The sequence below is a fragment of the Argopecten irradians genome, chromosome 5 (assembly GCF_041381155.1).
Source record: "Argopecten irradians isolate NY chromosome 5, Ai_NY, whole genome shotgun sequence".
NCBI lineage: Eukaryota > Metazoa > Mollusca > Bivalvia > Pectinida > Pectinidae > Argopecten > Argopecten irradians.
The window spans coordinates 36,548,050-36,569,790 of NC_091138.1; the positions used below are offsets into that span (position 1 = coordinate 36,548,050).

Sequence of the window (21,741 nt, forward strand, 5' to 3'; positions counted from 1 at the left end):
ATTTTGCTTGACGCAGCAAAAACGTTTTCCACCGCAAACTATTATTTCTAATTAGTTTTTTGTCCACTTATAAATCAGTTTAAACAAAAACAATAAAAAAAACAATGCTAACATTGTATAAGTTCCGGTTATGACGTCATCAAGATGGCCGCCATCACGAATTTCACTAAAAATGAAAAATATTCATAACATTGACATTTTTCAACTGAAGTAGACAAATGAGGTATCAAAATGACCACAATAGAACAACAAATACATATCAGGACCAAATCATCCAATATATGTAGCGATTTGTACGTAGGAAATGAAAAATAAGATTTTAAGCTCAAAAATGGTAATATTTCAACAAATTTTTCATATTTGTCTTCATGCAGCAAAAATGTTTCCCAACAATTATTATTGATCGTAATCAGTTATTTCTTGTAAATCAGTAAAAACAACAACAAAATATACAGAAACGCAAAAGAGAATTATTGTTATACCATCATTTGGTTTACAAAGCATCACCGTTTGCGTATACAGATCATATGATAGTGTATTTTTCCCAAACCGCCGAGACTACAGTTTCCTGGTGTCTTAGAATTTCCTGAATATAATAGTGGCTATTGAAAATTTAAATCTTAACAAAGAATTTTAGGTTGGCCGAATATCTAAGTGGGACTTCAAAATAATTCACTTTCATGTTCGAAATGTTGTACACTAGTAGCGTCTCAAACTGAATTATTAAAATGCCAACCAACTAATAGCTATATGGTATCAAATTAAAACTGAGGTAATTCTGTCATACTGTAAATACCATGACACTTTCCGAAACGTTTTGTGCCTTTTAGAATGAGCACATCCAGTGTTATTTCCTGTGTATAACGTCAGAAATTCAAAATGTCAGATGGTTACTTAACAGTGTCACATATTTCTTTCACTAGTTCTTTGTCTTCGATAGCGATGAGCTGATGTGACATTACATTACCGGGTTGCCATCGTGGTTGTAGCTTGTCAACCGTCCATGGCCAGAGTTAACATAAGAAACATCAGTGTCAGGGATGTAGGAGCTCTTCCTGTTTCCAACCTAGTGATTCAAATATCGTATATGATGTTCCAGACTATCAGATCCACATTCTACGAAGGTTTGAGCTGGTTCTCCTTATTTCGTATGAAGCACAATTCCTCATTCTTGTGAACCTTCAGTGACCATAGATGGCACAGGTGGATTCTTTGAGGTCATAAATGAGGTCTGCAGTGAAGATCTACTATTTGCCAAGTCTGAAAAGCACTGTACAAAATTTTATTTCTGGAGAGTCTTCAATGGTCTCTTTACGCATACACCAGATGTGACACAACCAGCACCTTCAAGCGAGTGGGAAAAGTCAGACCAATGAAAAACATTTAACATTAATGGCCTCATTAATGACCTCGATGATATCACCTGTGCCATTTATGGGCGCACGAGGTCCACTAGATTAATGAATGGTACTTCATACAAATTATGGAGCTATGTGCTAAGGAGAACAAATTCCACCATTCGAATAATGTGGATCTAGTGTAGTTTCCATTATGCCGAAGAAGTCTGGAACAGTATATACGATATGTTAGAATCTGAGGGAGATCCCACATCTCTGAACCTATTGTTCCTGATATGAACTCTGGCCAAGGATGGGTTATGAAAGATGACAGGCTAGAACAACACTGGTAATGTACTGTCACATCAGCTCATCGACATTGAAGACAACGCAATGGCTCTCGACGAATTTGATACTGATATCTCGATTATTCTGATAATTTGGACTACCAGCTACCAGACATGCCGAGTCTCTTCAGTGGATGGAGCAGTGAGGCGAGAAAGCACGTACGATGATAATAGATAATAATAAGAACCAGTGAAAGAAATATGTGACACTTTAGTAACCATCTAACATTTTGCCTATGCTATGCATAGGAAATAAACAATGAATGTTCTCATTTTCAAAGACACAAACGTTCTGGAAAATGATATAAACAGAAACACAGGCTTAGGTTACATTTGTTACTCTATCAGTAGGTGTTGTGCTGTAATAATTATTTTTGAGATGCTAGTTAGCGTCAGTGGCTTCGAGTTCGAAAAATAGCATATGCCCATTATACGCACCTGGTGATGTTTTCTAAACCTAATGAGGGTATAACAATAATTATCTTTTGCATTTCTATATATTATCATTTTTGTTGGTGTTTTCATTGATTTATTGATTGATAAGATATCAAATAACTGATTACGAATAATAATTTGTTGTTGGGGAAACATTTTTGCTGCATGAAGACAAATATGAAAAATTTGCTGAAAAATTGCCATTTTTGAGTTTAAAATCTTATTTTTTCATTTCCAACGTACAAATTGCTACATATATTGGATGTTTTGGTCCTGATATGTACTTGTTGTTCTATTGTGGTCATTTTGATACCTCATTTGTCTGCTTCAGTTGAAAAATGTCAATGTTATGAATATTTTTCATTTTTAGTGAAATATGTGATGGCGGCCATCTTGATGATGTCATAATCGGAACTTATACAATGCTAACATTGCTTTTATTTCTTGTTTTTGTTTAAACTGATTTATAAGTGGGCAAAAAACTAATTAGAAATAATAGTTTGCGGTTGGAAAACGTTTTTGCTGCGTCAAGCAAAATATGAAAAAATTACTAAAAAATTATCATTTTTGAGCTTAAAATCCTATTTTTTCACTTCCTGCGTAAAAATCACTACATATAATTGGTTATTTGGTCCTGATATGTTTTTAGTGTTCTATTGTGGTCATTTTGATACCTCATTTGTCTACTTCGGTTGAAAAATGTCAATGTTATGACTATTTTTCATTTTTTAGTGAAATTTGAGATGGCGGCCATCTTGATAACGTCATAACCGGAAGTTCATCCCAACTTATGCAATGTTAACATTTTGATTTGTGATCAGTGGGTCATAAGGGTTAAGAAAAATATTGGTTCGGAGGTTTGGGAGGGGGGGGGGGGGTGCATGTGGGACCCTCCTAGCCCATGGCCTATATATGATCCAACTTTCAAGAAACTACAATATATATATCAAACTAATCCATGGTGAATTGTTGATGCATAGTTTAATTAAGACACAGAACCACTATTTATCTATGACATTCAGCATGTAAAGACAGACACAGTTCATCATTACACATAATTAATATTATTCCTGATATGTGATTTTAAAGTTTTAAATTTTATTGGCAGTCTTCAAAACTCAGAATAAGATTGTGTAATCAAATTTTAATATTGCCACACACCTTGCCATGCTTGCTGAAGAGTGCCTTGAGGTCTGTGGCTCGCGTTGAGGAAGAAAGTCCGCTCACCCACAGGTTACGGCCAGCACCACTACCTCCTGTTGGGTAAAACATGTCACGGTTAGGGTGTTCTTAACACAGGAAGTCAAACAAGGACATACATTCAGGTATATGTACAAACAAATTGATGATGTCATTATCAAACAACTTAATAGTCTGTGAGATAAATATTTGATTATATAGTGAGTAACTACTAAACATTTGGAACTTTTCATTTCTTGACAATCTTACAAAGTTTCTTAAAGATGATACTCATCATTTGAACAATAATTGAGGTTTAATCCTGCATATATATGTCTAATTAACACAAAAAATAATATAAGATCTTTTATTTTGCTTTTGGTGCATGGGCAATCAGTACTTCATGCCATATAGGAAATTGTGCCACAGAATTTTTTCGGGATGCTATTATTTGTAACAGTTTTATCTTGAAGTAAAATGGGAAGCTCCAACTTTTCAATGGTGGCAATGGTCTAAAGTAAGTAACTTTTGTAACTTAAGAAAAATACTAAATTGTCTGCTCCTGTTTTTGATAGAGAAACAATATTGTTGGTCAGCGATGGATCATCTTTAATATATACCAATTGGAATTTTTTTTTGAGTTATGTGGATTTTTGTATATCAGATAATTTTCATATCTAAAACAATTGCTGACTAGTATTAATGGTAGGGTTTATGAAGCTATAAACAGGTGTCTTAAAACTCATTTAAATCAGTTTTATATATATATTGCATTACAATGTTTCATTACCAAGGTACAATATTTTGTAAAAGTGTCATTTCATTCTTTATAATCAGAAGAGCATTATTTTGTTAAAACAATACCAGTATTTTGTCATCAAATAGCCTGGTATTACCATACTATTTTAATCTGAATCTAGATAACAACTTACCCTTCTCTTCTTTCTTTGGATCTTTTGGCGCAGTACTGCTGGAAAAGCAGCAACAAGAAGATGAGAAGGCAAAAGTAACAATATCACTACACAGAAATCAATTAATACATAGATATAATCAGACATGGATTTTATTCACCAGTAATGTATTATTTGTAATTTATTTCTTACAACCAATCATTTTACATGCATCATAATTCATAATTTTTCTTACAAAACTTACCTTTCAGTAGTTAACCTTATAATACATATCAGCCTTAATCATTTCCATGTTTATCTACTGTTATGCAATTTACTATCACGTAATCAAAGCAAACAGCTTACAATGATGAGAACCTCCTATAGGGTTAGATTATTATACAACATAATGGGATGTAGATCATACCTCTACCGATGATTTCTACCAGATTCTTATTTACACAGTGAAATACAGATGGCCTCTATGAATGATTTGAAACGCATTCTCATTTAAAGTGATCCTTTTTCACAGGATGTCAGGAAAGCTCTTTGATCAATGCCAATCCTTTGATGATACACACTATGATTGTTACCAAAGTTTTAGATCTATCTAAGTTAAATACACTAAGATGTGCATGCACACAAGTGTTGAAATCTCCCAGCAATAAGTATGTAGTGAACTCCCGAAAATGATGTCATGTCATTTGATAAAAATTTGTGAAGTTGCAATGACCGGTCTGTCAGGGGTTTGTGTAAAACAGCTTCCAAACAAAATATCTCCAGGTTTGCTGGCCGATAGACTCTATAACTATGATAGATGATGCCACATAATGTATTAGGGAATAAGTAGGTCTGATGCATACAAAAGACAAACAAGATGTTGCTTTTTTCGTTCAATTTCTTGAAAAATGTCTGACTGGATAGCATGGCAGGCTAGTCTCTCAGCATCACAACAGAATGTAAAGACAAGCACTCGCTACCTTTGGTCCAACCTTTGTACACAATACAAAGCAAAGAAAAGAAATGCAAGGAATAAAGAAGAGATTTTTCTAAATAATATAAAATTATGTACATGTAAATGGGACATACAAACCAGACCGACCTCTTAGCAGTGCTGGAAGAAGAAGCTGGTTTGCTGGTGTCATTTTCTTCCTTCGTATCCGCTGGTTTTTTCTCTCCTTTGGTGTCTTTTCCAGCTGATGAATCTTCCTTTGCCTCAGTATCAGGCGTCACAGACTCCACCTTAGCCTCTCCTTCTTTGACACCAGATTCCTCCTTCCCCTCTTCCTTCTTTTCCTCTACTTTAGCTGCATCTGTTGTTGACAAATCTTTCTTTTCCTGGCTGGCTTTCTCAGAACTAAAAAGGTCTGCGTCAAGATCATTTTGTGTGTCGTCCACATGGACATCCAGCGACTCGTTCTCCTCGGTCTGTAAGCCCTGCGACGTGTCCATTTTGATCTTATCTTCCACAGTGAGTGCCACTAAAGGAACTACAGTTGCCGGGTCTGGTGGAGCACTGACATCCTCTTTCTTCACCACCACGTTGGACGCTGGAGCTTTTTCACTAGGGGTTGCTGCCTTTGCTGGTTCCTCCTTGGGTTTAACATCCTTGACTACAGGTTTGATGTCCTTGACTGGGGGCTTTGCTGGTGTTATTTGCTCGGTTTTCACGACAGGTGTAGAAACATCAGTTCCCTCGCTGGTTTCCATAGGGGTTTCTTCTTCAGTCTTAGCAGGAACACTTTTTTCAGGTGCTAAAGAAATTCAATTTAGAACTTATATAAAGTGAACTGTAAGTAAAGAACTACTTTGCTTTTGAATGCCATTTAGTCAAATGATGAAGATTGTCTCGTTTCTGTTGTATATAATTACGATACGTAAAAAGAAAGCTTGATGGCAATATAGGTTTTTATTTACCAAAATAAGAAGGTGACTGCCTTAGTAATTAGAAGCAAACACTGTTTCTTCAAAAATAAGCTAGCTTTGCCTGAGACATAAAGATTATAAAACTTCAATTTTTACTTTGACCTCTCCGAAGCAAATCTCAATGTCAGTTACATAATTTTTTGTGCTTAGTGTCAGGAGTCCATATTTTCTCAATAGAAAAGTTTTATAATCTTTAAGATCAATTGCAGGCAACAAAATCAGATGTTAAAGTACAGTACAGCCTATAGCTATTTTTGCAGTAACAATGTCAGCTTTTAATCTATACTTAAAAGTGAAAATTTAGCTCAGGGCCTTCACAGCTGGTTTGCTAGGTATTCATCATTTGTCTATTTCTTCTTAATGCAGTCTTGATCTGGGGTGGTGAACGATCAGATGTTGAAGAATTAGTTTCATTCCCCGGAGCAAATGATGGCTTAATTAAAAGTTGTTGTCTCAGGTCTCCAACGTAATCATCAAACATCAGTTCAAATGTCACCACAGTCTTGTTTATTAATGAAGACGAAATTTCCTTCTTTCGTAACATTTTCTACAAAGTTTTTATCTCCATGTAGTTAGTGTGTGTGTAGTCATCCCACCTAGGAGCGACATTGAATTCAATTAAAGTTGATCCATCATAATTTTCATGAAGGAAACTCCATATGAGGGTGATCTTTCTTCCATAGACTTTTCTGCACTGTTCCTTGATTAGATATACATAAGCAAATTTTTTCACCATAGACCTTTCCTGCTTCATCAGAAATACATCAGCAAATCTTTTCACCATAGACCTTTCCTCCTTCATCAGTTTATCTGTATTCTTTGATTGTATAAATTTCAGTTCACCTCCAATAAAACTAATGTAATTTCAGGGAAGGAATCTCAATGTGGCACAATTTCTATTCTTTGATTCCTTCCGTTGAATTTCACTTTTTCAAGTCATTTAAGATGTGATTTTCTCCAGTGTTTTCTTTGACAAAGAGACTTCTGTTTAACCTAAATAAATCAGTTTTGAACTCCAGATATTCAAGACTTTTCCCAGCAGATGAAGTGGTAACATTTTGAAGAAACTGTTCTGGGACGTCTTCCTTTGTTGTGTATTCCACTGGAGAGCTTTTCAGCAATGCCGTTTTCTAATTTTTGAAATTGGCAGCAAATCATCTTGAATTCTAGCTTTTTACAATACAAGATAATCCTTATGATAGTTGAGATATTCAGTATAGATGTATCTAAATTCAGTCTATTGGCACAACTGAAAAAAATCTAAATAGTCCACGTGATTCGGCATTGTCTTTTACTCACAATTTTCCTTTCTTCCAGTTTTAAAGTTGAAAAACAGTGCAGGGCAGAGTTGAAAAAAGATTTTCTAACTCCAACATGAATATTTTTGATGATGATCTTGGAAACATTCCCTTTCAAAAGTTTTTTTCCTCCAAATTACATTACTGGATTGATTTCCTTCATCCAAACATGAATATTTTTTAGGATGATTTATCTTGGGAACATTCTCTTTCGAAAGTTTTTTTCCCTAAAACAGTTTACTTGTATCCGACAAAACTGTGTAAGTGTCATCTTCAAATCACTTTCAGAATCTTCACACATACCGGTATGTTTTCCTGTCATTTCCAGATTTCCACAGATTTTTAGCTAGGTAAAGTTTGTGCGCAACCAAAAAGATAACTTTGATGAAACATTAATTCAGCTGTCACTGCTTACTTTTTTCCATATATGTTGTTCAGCTCTGTGGAGATTTGTTCTGCAGATCCAGTGAATATTTCACCCAGCAGAGTTTCCATCAACTGGACACATGTCTCCTGATAGATTTGCTATTCCTGGAATGATTATGGTATTTCTGAGGCAGTATCCTTCTGGTCTTATCCTGTGGCTCCTAAAATGATGATCCAGTTGGTTTTAATCGACTCCTCTGTATGAATGCTCAGACTGGCAGTACCATACTCCACCACCACCACCACATATTACTGTTGATACAAAGCATGCATATCGCTGATAATCCGCTGATAATCCGTCCTCTTCATTATCAGATGTGATCTGGCTGTGAGCTTGTTGACCCTGAGCTATTAACCTTAACTATACGGAACACAATACAAACTAATTTATAGTCAAGGCAGTCACATTATCATAACAAACAAAACACACCGCAAATTAAGTTGTGTACCCGATCTCTTTGTTTTATGGTTTGACTTGATTAAGGGCGGATAACCTGTCTATGTTTACATACCACGTTGTTTATTTTGGCTTCAATTTTTGTTTTAGTAAACACCAAATGAACCAAAAGGCTTTACCTGTATCTGCAGCTGCTGTGGGTTCCGATGACTGTTTCTCAGCTTCCTGCAGAGAAAACAAATATGAAATGTATTTTCCAAACTCTTAAACTATTCTTGTGCTTACATTCTTGATAAGAGGGGATAAAGTTCCCAGAGAAAATCATTGGACCTATAGCTGATTCATTGGAATCAACCAAAATGGGTTTGGAAATCAACCTACTGTACTAACATTGCCCAAATTTGTTTTTCTTATTAATTTTTTCTACATCTACAACAAAATAATGTAAAAAGTAACACCTATCTTGATTATAGTCCACTCACGCACATCATTGTATTATTACATCCAATTTGTGAAACAATGATCTGTTATATTTCCATAAACTGAAAGAGCCAAGCTATATATTAATAGCTTAGTTTACAGTAAGAAAAGACTTAAACCTGAATGTCCTTGAAAAGGATCTCACTAGCTGGATACAATATCGTACCTTGTTTGCTTGTGTATTTGAATCCTCTACCATCTCTTCATCATGTGTACCAGTCTCTGGTGTTCCCAGCTCCTTCAATACAAAAAGTATTTACTAATGTGCATTATGTTCATATTAAACAAATGATAATTAATCTAATAATGTACTGACATTGATTTCTGTTTATCTATATGCAATAGAGAGCAGGATTTCCTATAGTAAAACCAGAGGCTTGCCGAGGGTTTTGCAACATTTTGTGATCCCGAGGGTAGAATATCCCTATCCTTCATATCCACTTATGAAAGAGTATTTCTAATTCATACCTCAACGTTTTATTGCAATTTTACAACTATAATATCCTGTCATTTTGAAAGAAATTTGAAGAAATGCACGACTGAAAGTCTATACATGAAAAATTACGTGATATTTTCAACACAAATTCTGTTGTTAACATCTTTTAGAGTAAAAAGTCAAATTTGTGAAAAAAAAATGTTAAAATTTTACTGAGGAAATAGTGACTTTGTTGACGCTGTGACGTCACAAGGCTTTACCCATGCAATACAGCCTCAGGCAACATGAGTGTATTGCTCTAGACCAGCCAGTATTACATATGTAGGTATGAAAGAAATATATTTTATGTACTGTAAACCAATATTCTTTCATGACAATTAAATTTTGCGATATTCGAAGAAAAGAATTCGCGGATCGAAAATTTTTAATAGAAATTCCTATCAATATATATGCTGTAGATGGTAATTTGCAGAAATAAGCTTTTGCAAATGTAACCCGCAACTGAATTCATACTATTTACCTGGTCTATGATCTGCATTTCAGATTCCAGAAGCTCCATATCTGCATCATCGATGTTACCAATTTCCTCGTCCAAATCTATGTCTTCCTCCAACAACGGGTCCTCTGCCATTTCTTCTTCATCACCGCCATCCTGTAATATGAATAAAGATCACTTTACAATATATGACATACATATACTATATTTCAAAGCAAATGACTTGTTGACAAGTAACATTATTTAACGCTCTGGTGATTTTGTGTGACATTTCCCCACAATGAAATTCTTTTTGAAGTATATTAAGTAGACATCTTTCCACAATGAAATTTAAGTGTTAATAGTTTAGTGGGTGCAGAGTTTTTAGCATACATAAAGTAGTTTTAATATTTCATGTGAATGACATATCAGATAACTGTTTGAAACAATGTTTATGCATTCCTACTACATTTATCATAAATTGCATTGAAAGTATATATATTTGTTCCTATGATTTCAAACCAAAACAACATATATATATATATATGTATATATATTAATATGTGTACATGCTATTACTCCTTAAAATTACCAGAACAATCCATTCTGATCCTCCTCCAATATACAGATCTTGAATCAATTCACTCTCAGTGGTAGCCATTATTTTGTTATCTAATCACTGACACCAGTACAACTATTTATCTGATATATGCATCAGTCCTTCAGTACAAGAAACTGTCTGTGTATGAAGCCTTCAGCAACTATAACCCATCTATACAGGCTACCCAGCTGTGACACCTTGTCCCTCTATAGGACCATGATAAATGGAGCAGAAACGCTCCCTGTAAAATAGCCATATTTCATTTGACAAGCCATAGATAATGTGTCCATTCATAACAAAAAAAAAAGTGTACTAAAAATTGAAGATAAGTTGGGGTTTTTTTGTGTGTGTCTGTGTTTGAAAACAATTATGAATCAATTTTAATGTCACTTGTCTGTTTCCAGTGTAATAACTTGGTCATGCTTCACTGACCATCAGGATTCAATTATTTTTTCTTTCAGTAAGATAAAAATAAACATCCTGGAGGCTTGTGCTGTAACATTTGTGATTTCTGCTCATGTAACCAAGTAGTAATGGTCATGATACTACAGGGTACTGGTCAATTCAAAATGTTCACTCTCAGTATGTGTAAATTAACCAGCACTCTGATATCAAAATAAACCCAAAATAGAATTTCTATCCTTCAGCATATTCACACCGAAGTTATCAAAATTTCCAGAATTATTTCAAATACATGTGTACCGGGTACCATTGCATTCATGTGGTTTGTCCAATATATCTGGTATTTTATGACTTATAACAGAACCAGTTTACAGAAGATCTTTTTCTGCTCTGTTCTTTATAGTATCTTGTGAAATATACCATGAACTGTCTTAAATGATCCTAATTTAAATAGGTGTAACCTGAACTGAATGACTGTGCCCAACTTCCCCATTCAATAGGCGTGACCAAGTCTGTATGCATGAGTTACACTGTACACCTCTCTTGAATGTGTATACATACATCAAAAATCCTCACATAACAATGTTGGAAGCCCTGTTTAACAGTGATACATACACAAAGCAAATATCAGATTTTCTTTACAGATATTCTGGATATTGCAAGACCACATAAACAATAAACTTGGTTTATTTTTGTTAAACATTCTAGATCTATTGACAGCTTGTACCACTCAAGAATGTATCAGGTTTTAAGCCAGAGTAACTGGAGAAAAACCCACCAAATTAGTTTACAATCGGTACTTAGGAATAGCCCCCTCCCTTCCCCATAGGGTTCAAATTAGCATCTAAGAAAACGATGGATATTGGCAGAATGTCAGGACAACTAATTAACTACATGGCCATGAAATGTTGCGAATGTATATAATACAATAATGTCCACTGTTATTTGTAAGACTGATCCAAATACACTTTATACCCCACATACACTAAGGCATGAACCAAATCAGTATAAAGCTACAACAACAATAAGAAGAAAACTTTTACTAATGTGGCACCTTAATCATTCATTAAGTTTTATCTTCTGAATTTTTAAGAAACAGCCAAGATCAAATATGTTATGTAATCACTGCAACCTAAATTCCTCTATACACATCCATCTGAGCTGTAAAGTGCCTAGAGGAATAGAGTAGTTATACCGGTAATTCCTGTTCCCATGGTCCCACAGTGCAGCAGGGTTTCATCATGATTCAGCAAAGATGTGTTAGCGATTCACAATACACTACTGAGCCCCTTAAATTATAATTACTCTAGACTAGTTCATAGCAAACAGATTTGTCTTGTTGTAATCTCAATCAATAATGTATGACAGTTGTTAAATCCGTCAATAATGTACAGGTCTGATTTCTTTTCTCTTCGGTACAAGTCACATATTTTCAATGGACCATTGAAAAGAAAACTGCAAAAAGACATTCTTGAGCAAAACTAAAATCAATTGAGCTGATTATTATCATCAACATGTGGGATAAAACAGTCAATATATCTCAAGCTCCCAGCTATCAACTGCCAGTATATCTTCTTCAATATCTCACAATATATCACAGCATTGTATATTTAAATAAATCAAAGATTTAAAGTAACAGCTGCAAAAACCTTTCAAACATGGCACAGTAACATGAAACTAAAACTTGAAATAGCCAAGTAACAAATGTAATTTTCCCAGTTTGCCTGGTAATGTCAATAGTCTGTAACATATGGTTTTCTAAAATCTATAAATTTGCTCTATCTTTAGATGATGACCTCCAAATGAATGGTACAACATAATAATGCTTAAAACTAGAGTCCCAGAGGGCCTGTATCGCTCACCTGGTTTTTTGTTAGTAATTATCACAAGACTCTGCCAATAAGAAAAATAAGCAAAATTGACTCCCAAAGTTTAATTTTGAATCACAACCATACAATGATGCTATTGATACCATACAAATATGCTATCCAATACATAGATTCAGAGACAAAGTAATTTATATGAAAATAGTAGCCTAATTGACCTTTTTGACCTCGCATCTATTGCCGTTTAAGGCCCCGGGGGTCAGCCCTATCATTTGTACAATTTCAAATCCCAACCCTATTAGGATGCTACCATTGCATTATAAGTGCTCTTCCATTCTTAGTTGCAGAGAAGAAGTCGTTTATATGGAAATAGCCAAATTGACCCCTTTTGACCCCATCCTTCAGGCCCCCGGGGGGTCAGCCCCATCATTTGCAAAATTTTGAATCCAAACCCTATAAGGATGTAACCATTGCATTATGAGCGCAATCCCATGTTAAGTTGCAGAGAAAAAGTCATTTATATGGAAATTGACCACTTTTGACCCCGCCCCTCAGGCCCCCGGGGGTCAGCCCTATCATTTGCTCAATTTGGAATCCCCACCCTACAAGAATGCTACCATTGCATTATGGGTGCTATACCATGCTTAGTTGCAGAGAAGAAGTCATTTATATGGAAATAGCCAAATTGACCCCTTTTGACCCCGCCCCTCAGGCCCCCGGGGGTCAGCCCTATCATTTGCATAATTTTGAATCCCCACACTATAAGGATGCTACCATTGCATTATGGGTGCTATACCATGCTTAGTTTCAGAGAAGAAGTCGTTTATATGGAAATAGCCAAATTGACCCCTTTTGACCCCTTTTGACCCCGCCCCTCAGGCCCCCCCGGGGGGTCAGCCCTATCATTTGCACAATTTTGAATCCCCACCCTATAAGGATGCTACCATTGCATTATGGGTGCTATACCATGCTTAGTTTCAGAGAAGAAGTTGTTTATATGGAAATAGCCAAATTGACCCCATTTGACCCCGCCCCTCAGGCCCCCGGGGGGTCAGCCCCATCATTTGTACAATTTTGAATCCCCACCCTATAAGGATGCTACCATTGCATTATGGGTGCTATCCCATGCTTGGTTTCAGAGAAGAAGTCATTTATATGGAAATAGCCAAATTGACCCCTTTTGGCCCCGCCCCTCAGGCCCCCGGGGGGTCAGCCCCATCATTTGTACAATTTTCAGTAAGTAGCCCATAAGGATGCTACAAATTTTGTTGAAAGTGTCAAATTTTGTTGAAATCCGACCAGCGGTTATGGAGAAGAAGTCGATTGTTGACGGACGCCTGACGCCGGACGCTGCGGTATCCCATAAGCTCACCTCGGTCCTTTGGACCAGGTGAGCTAATAATGCTTAAATTTAGTTGGGCTGATCGAACTTAATGGAACATATTTTCAAGGGTCAAATTTCATCAATAACTAAATATCACAATCAGGACTCATCAGGATTTTACCCCACAAATAAACTAGTCAAACTTGTCTATAACAACCACTGAAGATGAGACAGAGAAACAGTCACTATAGACAGGTTGTCCTAATAGACAGGTTGAGACTTTCGTGTCAACCAGTAAATATAAAAAGACTGAAATATATTACTAGTGCACAATAGACCTGTTATATATATTTGTATATAATTAATACCATGCATTATTTAAAGTGAACAGTCGGGCAAGGATAGCTAAAGTCGGTAAAAATGGTGTGAATGTATCCAGTTAATTTCTTTGAAATAGAAAAATAAAATCTCTCGTCAAAAATTTGTCTGCGTACGAAGAAATTAATTAAAGTATAGGGATCCAAAACTCTCCTCTCGGCTGACTATGTCCGTGGTTACATTTCCACGCAGCCTCGCTTTCAATGCTTTCAACTTTTTTATTTCAGTGGTCAGAACTGGGAAACGTAAGCAGAACTTGACCGTCGTATTAATATGTGAGAACTTTTGGAAGGCTAATGAACACATTTAGACTGCTTTTTTTGCCGACTATTCACTTTAAGACCAATTTTTCTAGTATGTTAATTAATATATTTTTGTGATTTGTGTTGGTTTCTTTTTCCTTTCTTTTTTTAAATATTTGGAATCCAATGGGGCTTTCATATACGACTGATGTATTAATACAAATGCATAGTAGAAATATTTTGCTATAAAGATAATCATTACCTAATTACTGACATGGCCTTAAATTATCTGTGTGAGATTCATTTCAAACAATGTGCGTGTATTACATTTTTTAAACACATTTCTCGCGGGCAAGTCATATGTAACGTTGCTGTGTAACAGTTGACATATAAATCTTGGGACATGAAAGATCAATTTGGAGGTGTTTTCTCACAAGATATAGTTTCAAAATTATTAAAATCACAATGAAGGTTTATTTGTTTGTTTGATTAATTAACGTCCTTTTAACAGCTATGGTCATGTTAGGACAGCCTCCCAAGTATGCAGTGTTTTGCAAGTATGTTGTGCGAGGTGGGTGTTTTGGGAGACTGTGGTATGTTAATGTTGTATCTTCTTGTATAGTGGAACTGTTGCCCTTTTTATAGTGCTATATCACTGAAGCATGCCGCCGAAGACACCAAGCAACACACCCCACCCAGTCACATTATACTGACAACGGGCGAACCAGTCGTCCCACTCCCGTTATGCTGAGCGCTAAGCAGGAGCAGAAACTACCACTTTTATAGACTTTGGTGTGTCTCGACCAGGGGACAGAACCCAGAGCCTACCTCACAGAGGCGCATTAAGACTAAAGGCCAAAAGTGAGGTGGTGTCAAGGGAGACATTAGGAAGAATAAAGTAATTTAGGAAGAAATAAAGGAAGGTACAAATTTCAACTTTCAGTATCATTTTTTCCAAGTGATGAGATAATTTTTTATTGAAAAACACATTCACATTGAGAATACCCAGAAATACCGGGTGATACAATCATAAAGATGGTAAATTTATGTTTTTAAAAGAGGTAAAGTACCAGACATTTCTTAGTTCTGTAACAATATTAAAAATCCACAATGAATACAGTCTGCGACTTTAAGCACTAGTCTGATGCCAATGACTGGTAATTTCACAGCCAGACTACTGCCAATTGTAACGAACTAGTACGATTGGACTAGTAGCTCCCCCATTCGAATACTACATTTACAAGATTGTGTTGTATTTTCAACACATTTTGAGTGCATTCTTTATGTCATTATTTCAGTTCGGATGCATCATTTTGTGAGAATTTGTGTTCACGAAATTTAAAGCATCCAGACTGTAATTTGGGTAAAAAAATGTAAACTGATCATGACTGAATTTGAAATACTAAAGCAAAACGGCTGTATATTTAATTTGGACTAGTGATTAAATAATCGGACTAGTAAAATTTTGGGGTTTACAAGTCCAAATGACTAGCAGCGAAAAAAATTAGAGTCACAGACTGTGAATAACAACACTTTTAATAAATCGGCAAGTTTTATTTTTATTACTTTATCACCTTATGAGTTATGGCTGCTGTAGTGAAACAAGGGTTTGATCAAGTTATCACAAGCTTTGCGAGTGACCTTTTCATGCCCACAATGCTCATCATCAAACATAATTTCAGTCTTTGATAGACATAAGAGGTCATTAGAACTTTCATCCTCAAGGCGGTAACTGTATCTGTTTCATCCTCAAGGCGGTAACTGTATCTGTACCTCATATGTTATGCCAAAGCCCTATATACAGGGAAGTGATTATATTCAACAAAACTGCATGACTGCTTCAAGTGTATGCAACTTTTATCTATTTGCCACGGGATCTTATTTTGTAAAAAGAATTAGATTTGTCTGCAAGATATAAATGCTACAGTTGCCATATATAAAATAGACGAGACAGACCTGTGTAATAGTACTTTATATCTCTCAGGGACGGAGGGAAACAAAATTGATTTTCAAATGTATAGGCCTCAATCAAATAGGAAGACTATTGCATATTTATATACCATTTCATGTATGATGCTTATTCTTGTATTGAAAGTTAGATCACTTCCATCAACTGGTTTCCATGCAACTCAATCATAATGCCTCATCCCAACATTTTTTCAACAATAAGTTCAAATGAATTGGAATTGATAACTAAATGTACAACTCACCTCTTTTGACTTTACTTTAGCACTTGCTCCTTTAAAAAGAAAACGAAAAATTTGTAAAGAACAAATAATCCATTTACATACAGTAATATATATTGACCTGCAAAACCAAATCTTAACCATATATCTGCATATTGTAATAGTTTAAAGGCTCACTACTTTCGGAAACAGCTTTTGATTTTTAAAATGGGAATGCAAAACGAGACTGATAATTTTGTAGAGTCGCAAAAGTAACCAGCTTACCATTAATAATACACTTATCATCACGATCACCTTCTGAACAATTTAATTAAAATAATCTAATTTATATACTTTTCATAACGCAAGTCGTCTTATGTTTCCCACTGTCGTCCTAATTACCGCTCATTAGTTGATAATCGCTGCACCAGGCGGCAAAAAACCATATGAATCTTCACTGTTAACATATATTATGCAGGGAATCTTGCATTTGTTTGGTATTGAAACCTCATCTTAGACTATCGATATATATTTTCTCAGTGGTGGCGAAATGTCGTCTGTCCGGTACAAATATGTCCGACTTTTGTATAACTGTTTCCGGTTTAGGCCGTGTGTAAAAAAGTCAAAGCACTCGTGGGATTCATAAGATGCCTTATCTCATTTTAGGATTGAATCTTGCTTTGGTCGATTTCATGGGGTGATGAATTGAGTTGCTCTTGAAACAAATTGAATGAACTGCAAAGCAGTTCATGTTGAATTTGTTTCAAGAGCAACTCAATTCATCACCCCATGAAATCGACCAAAGCAAGATTCAATCCTTATATTTCAATTCAATTGTATTAGATTTTTGTTGATTTTTGTTAAAAAATTGCGAGTTTCTGTGCTTGTACAAGTCTACAACGAGAGACGTAAGAAAATAGTGCTTCACTAGAATACAACTAATTAAAAATAAATAGCGAAAATATTACAATTTGTCATACATTTATTTAGAAACAACTTATTATCAATGTAATCCAGATGAAACATAAACCATTTACAACAGATTTAGAAATGATTGCAAAAATCGCCCGCCGAAGATGCGGAAAGATAATGTCTATATGGTTGTGATACGGTTGTCTCCCGCTTCGATTCAAAATGGAGAGACACTGTAACGTGATGGGAAGGGAAAGGTTCTAGTGGTTTATGTAGCCTTTAGCCTTGATACAAGTTAAACAACTAATTAAAGGTAAATCAACACTCTTTGACTTTTATATAGTATTTCTTATTGCCGTTTAGGCTTCGTCATTTGTTTGTAACTGAGACGTTCTAGCGTAGTTTCGACACACGTCACACAGGGACATGGCACATTTTATTTTGCTTCGGTAGGCAATGTTGCTGACTCGAACGATACACAAGAGTCACGGAGTCAGTAAAACGAGAGTTCATAAAAATGCTTTTAAAATTGTAGAAATCTGTCCGTAATATTTGCATCTTTTTAAACCACCCTGTTTAGATCAATGCCTATGCCTAGTAGGAAACTTCTTAGGCAAAAGTAGGTCTAGATAAAATATTTTCTTGCACGAAAACCAAAGTTATGATACTCAAGTTCATACCCAAGTTCATGAGCAAATGAAACCAGATTTTTTAAGTAGTTTCATTGAGTCCAACTTCAGTGAAAATTGAAATATTGCTCTTTAAAGTTTGTTAATGATCTCAAAGACACTAATTTCTTATTGTGGCAATAATTTAAAGTAACTATATTCTGATCTTTTCAAATATTTCTGATAACTATTCATGCATAATATATATTAAGACATTGACACACGCACGGAGTACGGTAGACTGCCGATGTTTTAGATATCTGCAAGATAATTCACAGTTTCAGGTTAAGGTTGTCAATATAACAAAACAAACACAATGCGATTTTAATATGTATTTTTTCTAAATACAACACTTCTTCGTGCAAGCATATATTGGGAATATTTTGCATTGAAATTTATGGCTCAAGGACATCGTTTTTCCCTTCTTTTTTTGATGCGCACAATATACTGATAGTAGATTTTTTCCAGCATTTTCAGCCCTAAAAAGTTCTTGCAAAAGTATATTGGTGGACAAGTTACACAAATTCTTGGCTCCCTCTCGAAGCTTCTAGTAAAGAGGTTTCCATACTTATTGTAAAACCAAGCATTACATTAATGGCTTATTTTCATGTTCAAAAGTATTGACTTAAATTTGGTCTGGTAAAAATTTGTTCGGTCTGGTGAACTGTCTTTGATGACCAGACCGATTTTCCAATAAAGAAAATATCAATTTCGCCATCACTGTTTTCTTATATTATGATTGTTTTTAAGATTTGTTTTGTTTTTGTTTTTGTAAAGTAGCAGGCCCTTTATGTCTTACATGAATAAATCAAGAAAACTTTTGTGGTTCAAATTTTCCTTAAATGTATAAGATATTGAGAAAGACTTACTGGGTGGTGTTTTCTTTTGTGTAACTGCAGGAGCTGGCCTTTTTGGTGAATCAGTTCCTGGCTCAAATACAAACTCATTTGGATCCTCTCCTTCATCTTCTAAGGCCTGCATCAGAGAACCATGTTTAAGTTAAAAATCTACTGTGACTTGACATTCAACAAATTTTCAGGTACAATAGAAAATTTTCCTAACCCACAAATTTATTTATAGAACTAAAAAATTTTGGTTAACAAAAATGAATTGTATTGAAAAGCTTCTTTTGCCTTCACTTTTAACTTATATTTTTGTACGCTTGAACTCACATTTTATTTTTTGTAGTAAGCAAGCCGCCATATTTTATCAAAATGATACTGAAAGGATGCATCATACTTATCCACTAAAATACTTTAGTATCTTAATTACTAAAAGACCAAGTTTTACTTGTACTATAGTATATAAACTGTAAGTACACATTGATGTTATCTTCGTAAAAGCTTTAATTATTAATGTTATCTTGTGACTTCATCTGACATCACTGTAAGCATCAAAGAAATGGAGCTTAAACTAAAAATATGTCTGTTAGACATTAAGTGCTCGCTAACTTCTTTCTAAAACCTTAATTACCAGGGCCCAGTTGTTCAAAGGCTGATTAGGCTAATCACAGTTTAACGATAATTTTCAAATCAAGACAAAACTATTTCTGGTAATAGAAATTTTACGAAATTTTATAAGATATTTAAGAACTCTGTTCTTTACTTACTTGCGTTATTTAATGAAGAAATGATTACAACTTTTGCAGTTAATGAGAAATGAAAATTTCACTAATCATGTGATTAAGCTAATCATGCTTTGAATAACCGGGCCCTGTACAATATATATATACATCTATACGGCAGCTTGCTCAGATATTTTGCAGGTACAAAAATTTAGCATGTTTAATAAATAACCCGTAGATATATACCAACAAGTCCATATGAAATATCATCGATCTCTCATTACCCTTGAGACTATTGCAAGGAGATGGTTTACATCCTTGATGTATTGTAATAAATACTTTCCTTTACTTCATCAGAACTTTAAATGTGGGCCTACCATTTCATTATGAATATTTAATATACAAGGAAAAAGGAAGATATTTTAGCAAGTTATAATTTACAGCAATAGCTGTTTTTTGGCAAATTTAAAGATGCTCCATCGCCGACAGAGCATAAATGATATTCATCATTTAAACAATAATTGGTGTTAAGTCGTGTGTTTATATGCCTTATTAACACAAAAATAATACAAAATAATTTATTTTGCCTTTGGTGCATGCACAATCAGTAATTCATTCCATATAGGATATAGTGCAACAGAATTTTTTCGGGATGCAATTAATTATTTTTCATATTTTTAACTTTGAAGATTTAGTAAAAGTTTGCGGGGAGAAGCTAAATGAATATCAAAGCCTGCAAAAAGTTATTAGAATCGGGAAGAAACCAGAGGCAAAGGAAGCGACAGAGAAAAGCCGGCCAATACTCATTTGTTTGAAATCTCCAGAAACCAAAAAGAAAATTCACAGGAATATTGCGAAACTTTGAGTCACACCTACTTCTCGAAAATTCAAATGAAGAATGATCTTACTGAATGCCAATGCGAAAATGAGAGAAGAGGCTGAATGCAAGAACGCTGAACAAACGGAAGATTATGTGTATAGAGTCCGTGGTCCACCATGGAACAGGAGAATTACGAGACTTCCAAAACAAGATGTATAAGCACAGAACATCCAACATTTGAAAACTTTTATTTATTAATAGCAATGATCAATTTCATAATGTACATTTTAGATATGGAAATACAGGCAAATTGCCTGCTTCCATAAATATCTTATCTTATCTTACAGTAAAATTAGAAGCTCAAACTTTTCAATGGGTGTTATGGTGTAGAGTAAGTAACTTTTGTGACTGAAGAAAATACTAAATCGTCTGCTCCTGTTTTAGATAGTGAAAAAATATCATTTGTCAGCGATGGATCATCTTTAAGGGACATAAAATGTTAAATTAGAGGCCTGACAATTGCCTTCTATTTTTTGCGTCAGATGAAATTTTCCTTAATCTCAGTCAGATTGGCAGACCAGTAAGTCTAGTGTCATGGGTTAGAGCCCAGCTTGTGTCAATTTATCATAATCGTTTTTCAGACAAACAGGTGTTATGCCAGTGAAATCAAATATACCATCATTTGTTAGATAAGTATTAGAGGGAAACAGTATTGAGCGTCCGATGTTCAGTTGCTGTTCTCAACCGATTGTCCATCACTAGGACGAAACAACTTGAAGCAAAAGGGATTTTGGGGCGAAACGACTAGTACTTATTCGATTATGGTTTCAGTGAATCCAAGTCATCCACTTCCTAATCGCATTATCACCGCATTTACTGTAATGATATATGGAGTAAGAATAAAGTTTAACATAAAACTGGTCTATGAAAACGTACATCTTGAGTTGATGGATTAAACATAAGAAAACAAACGAAAAAACGTGGTTGGTAGGCCTATAGTTCGGCATTCGGCTACCAACTAATCCCCGATTCCGGCCTCATATTCTACCTTTTGTAATCTTTCTGTTAAAACTGCTTTTACACCTGTCTTGTCAAGTCCGCGATTTTCTAATTCTCTTCTTAAATCGACGACGCGCAATTCTTTCAGTTTTTTCGCACCACCTTCTTGGGACGCCATTGTGGTAGCTATTGCCCGGATGTTCCTCGCATCGCC

At 35.1% G+C, this 21,741-nt stretch overlaps 1 protein-coding gene across 2 annotated transcripts in view; it reads right to left on the reverse strand.

The window, feature by feature from the left end:
- LOC138323691 (scaffold attachment factor B2-like) overlaps positions 1 to 21,734 on the reverse strand; it is a 31,586-nt gene extending 9,852 nt beyond the window's left edge. The window contains exons 1-9 of one of the 2 annotated variants that reach the window (XM_069268481.1): positions 21,577 to 21,734; positions 19,014 to 19,119; positions 16,610 to 16,638; positions 9,672 to 9,803; positions 8,882 to 8,953; positions 8,415 to 8,460; positions 5,291 to 5,942; positions 4,231 to 4,265; positions 3,281 to 3,375 (exon numbers count right to left, since the gene is read on the reverse strand). In XM_069268481.1, the coding sequence (XP_069124582.1) occupies positions 3,281 to 3,375; positions 4,231 to 4,265; positions 5,291 to 5,942; positions 8,415 to 8,460; positions 8,882 to 8,953; positions 9,672 to 9,803; positions 16,610 to 16,638; positions 19,014 to 19,119; positions 21,577 to 21,705 (1,296 nt within the window). In that variant the 5' untranslated portion in view covers positions 21,706 to 21,734. Of the gene's footprint in view, positions 1 to 3,280; positions 3,376 to 4,230; positions 4,269 to 5,290; positions 5,943 to 8,414; positions 8,461 to 8,881; positions 8,954 to 9,671; positions 9,804 to 16,609; positions 16,639 to 19,013; positions 19,120 to 21,576 lie in introns of both variants that reach the window. The other variant, XM_069268479.1, reaches the window with a different exon arrangement.
- Between the last annotated feature and the right edge of the window lie 7 nt (positions 21,735 to 21,741).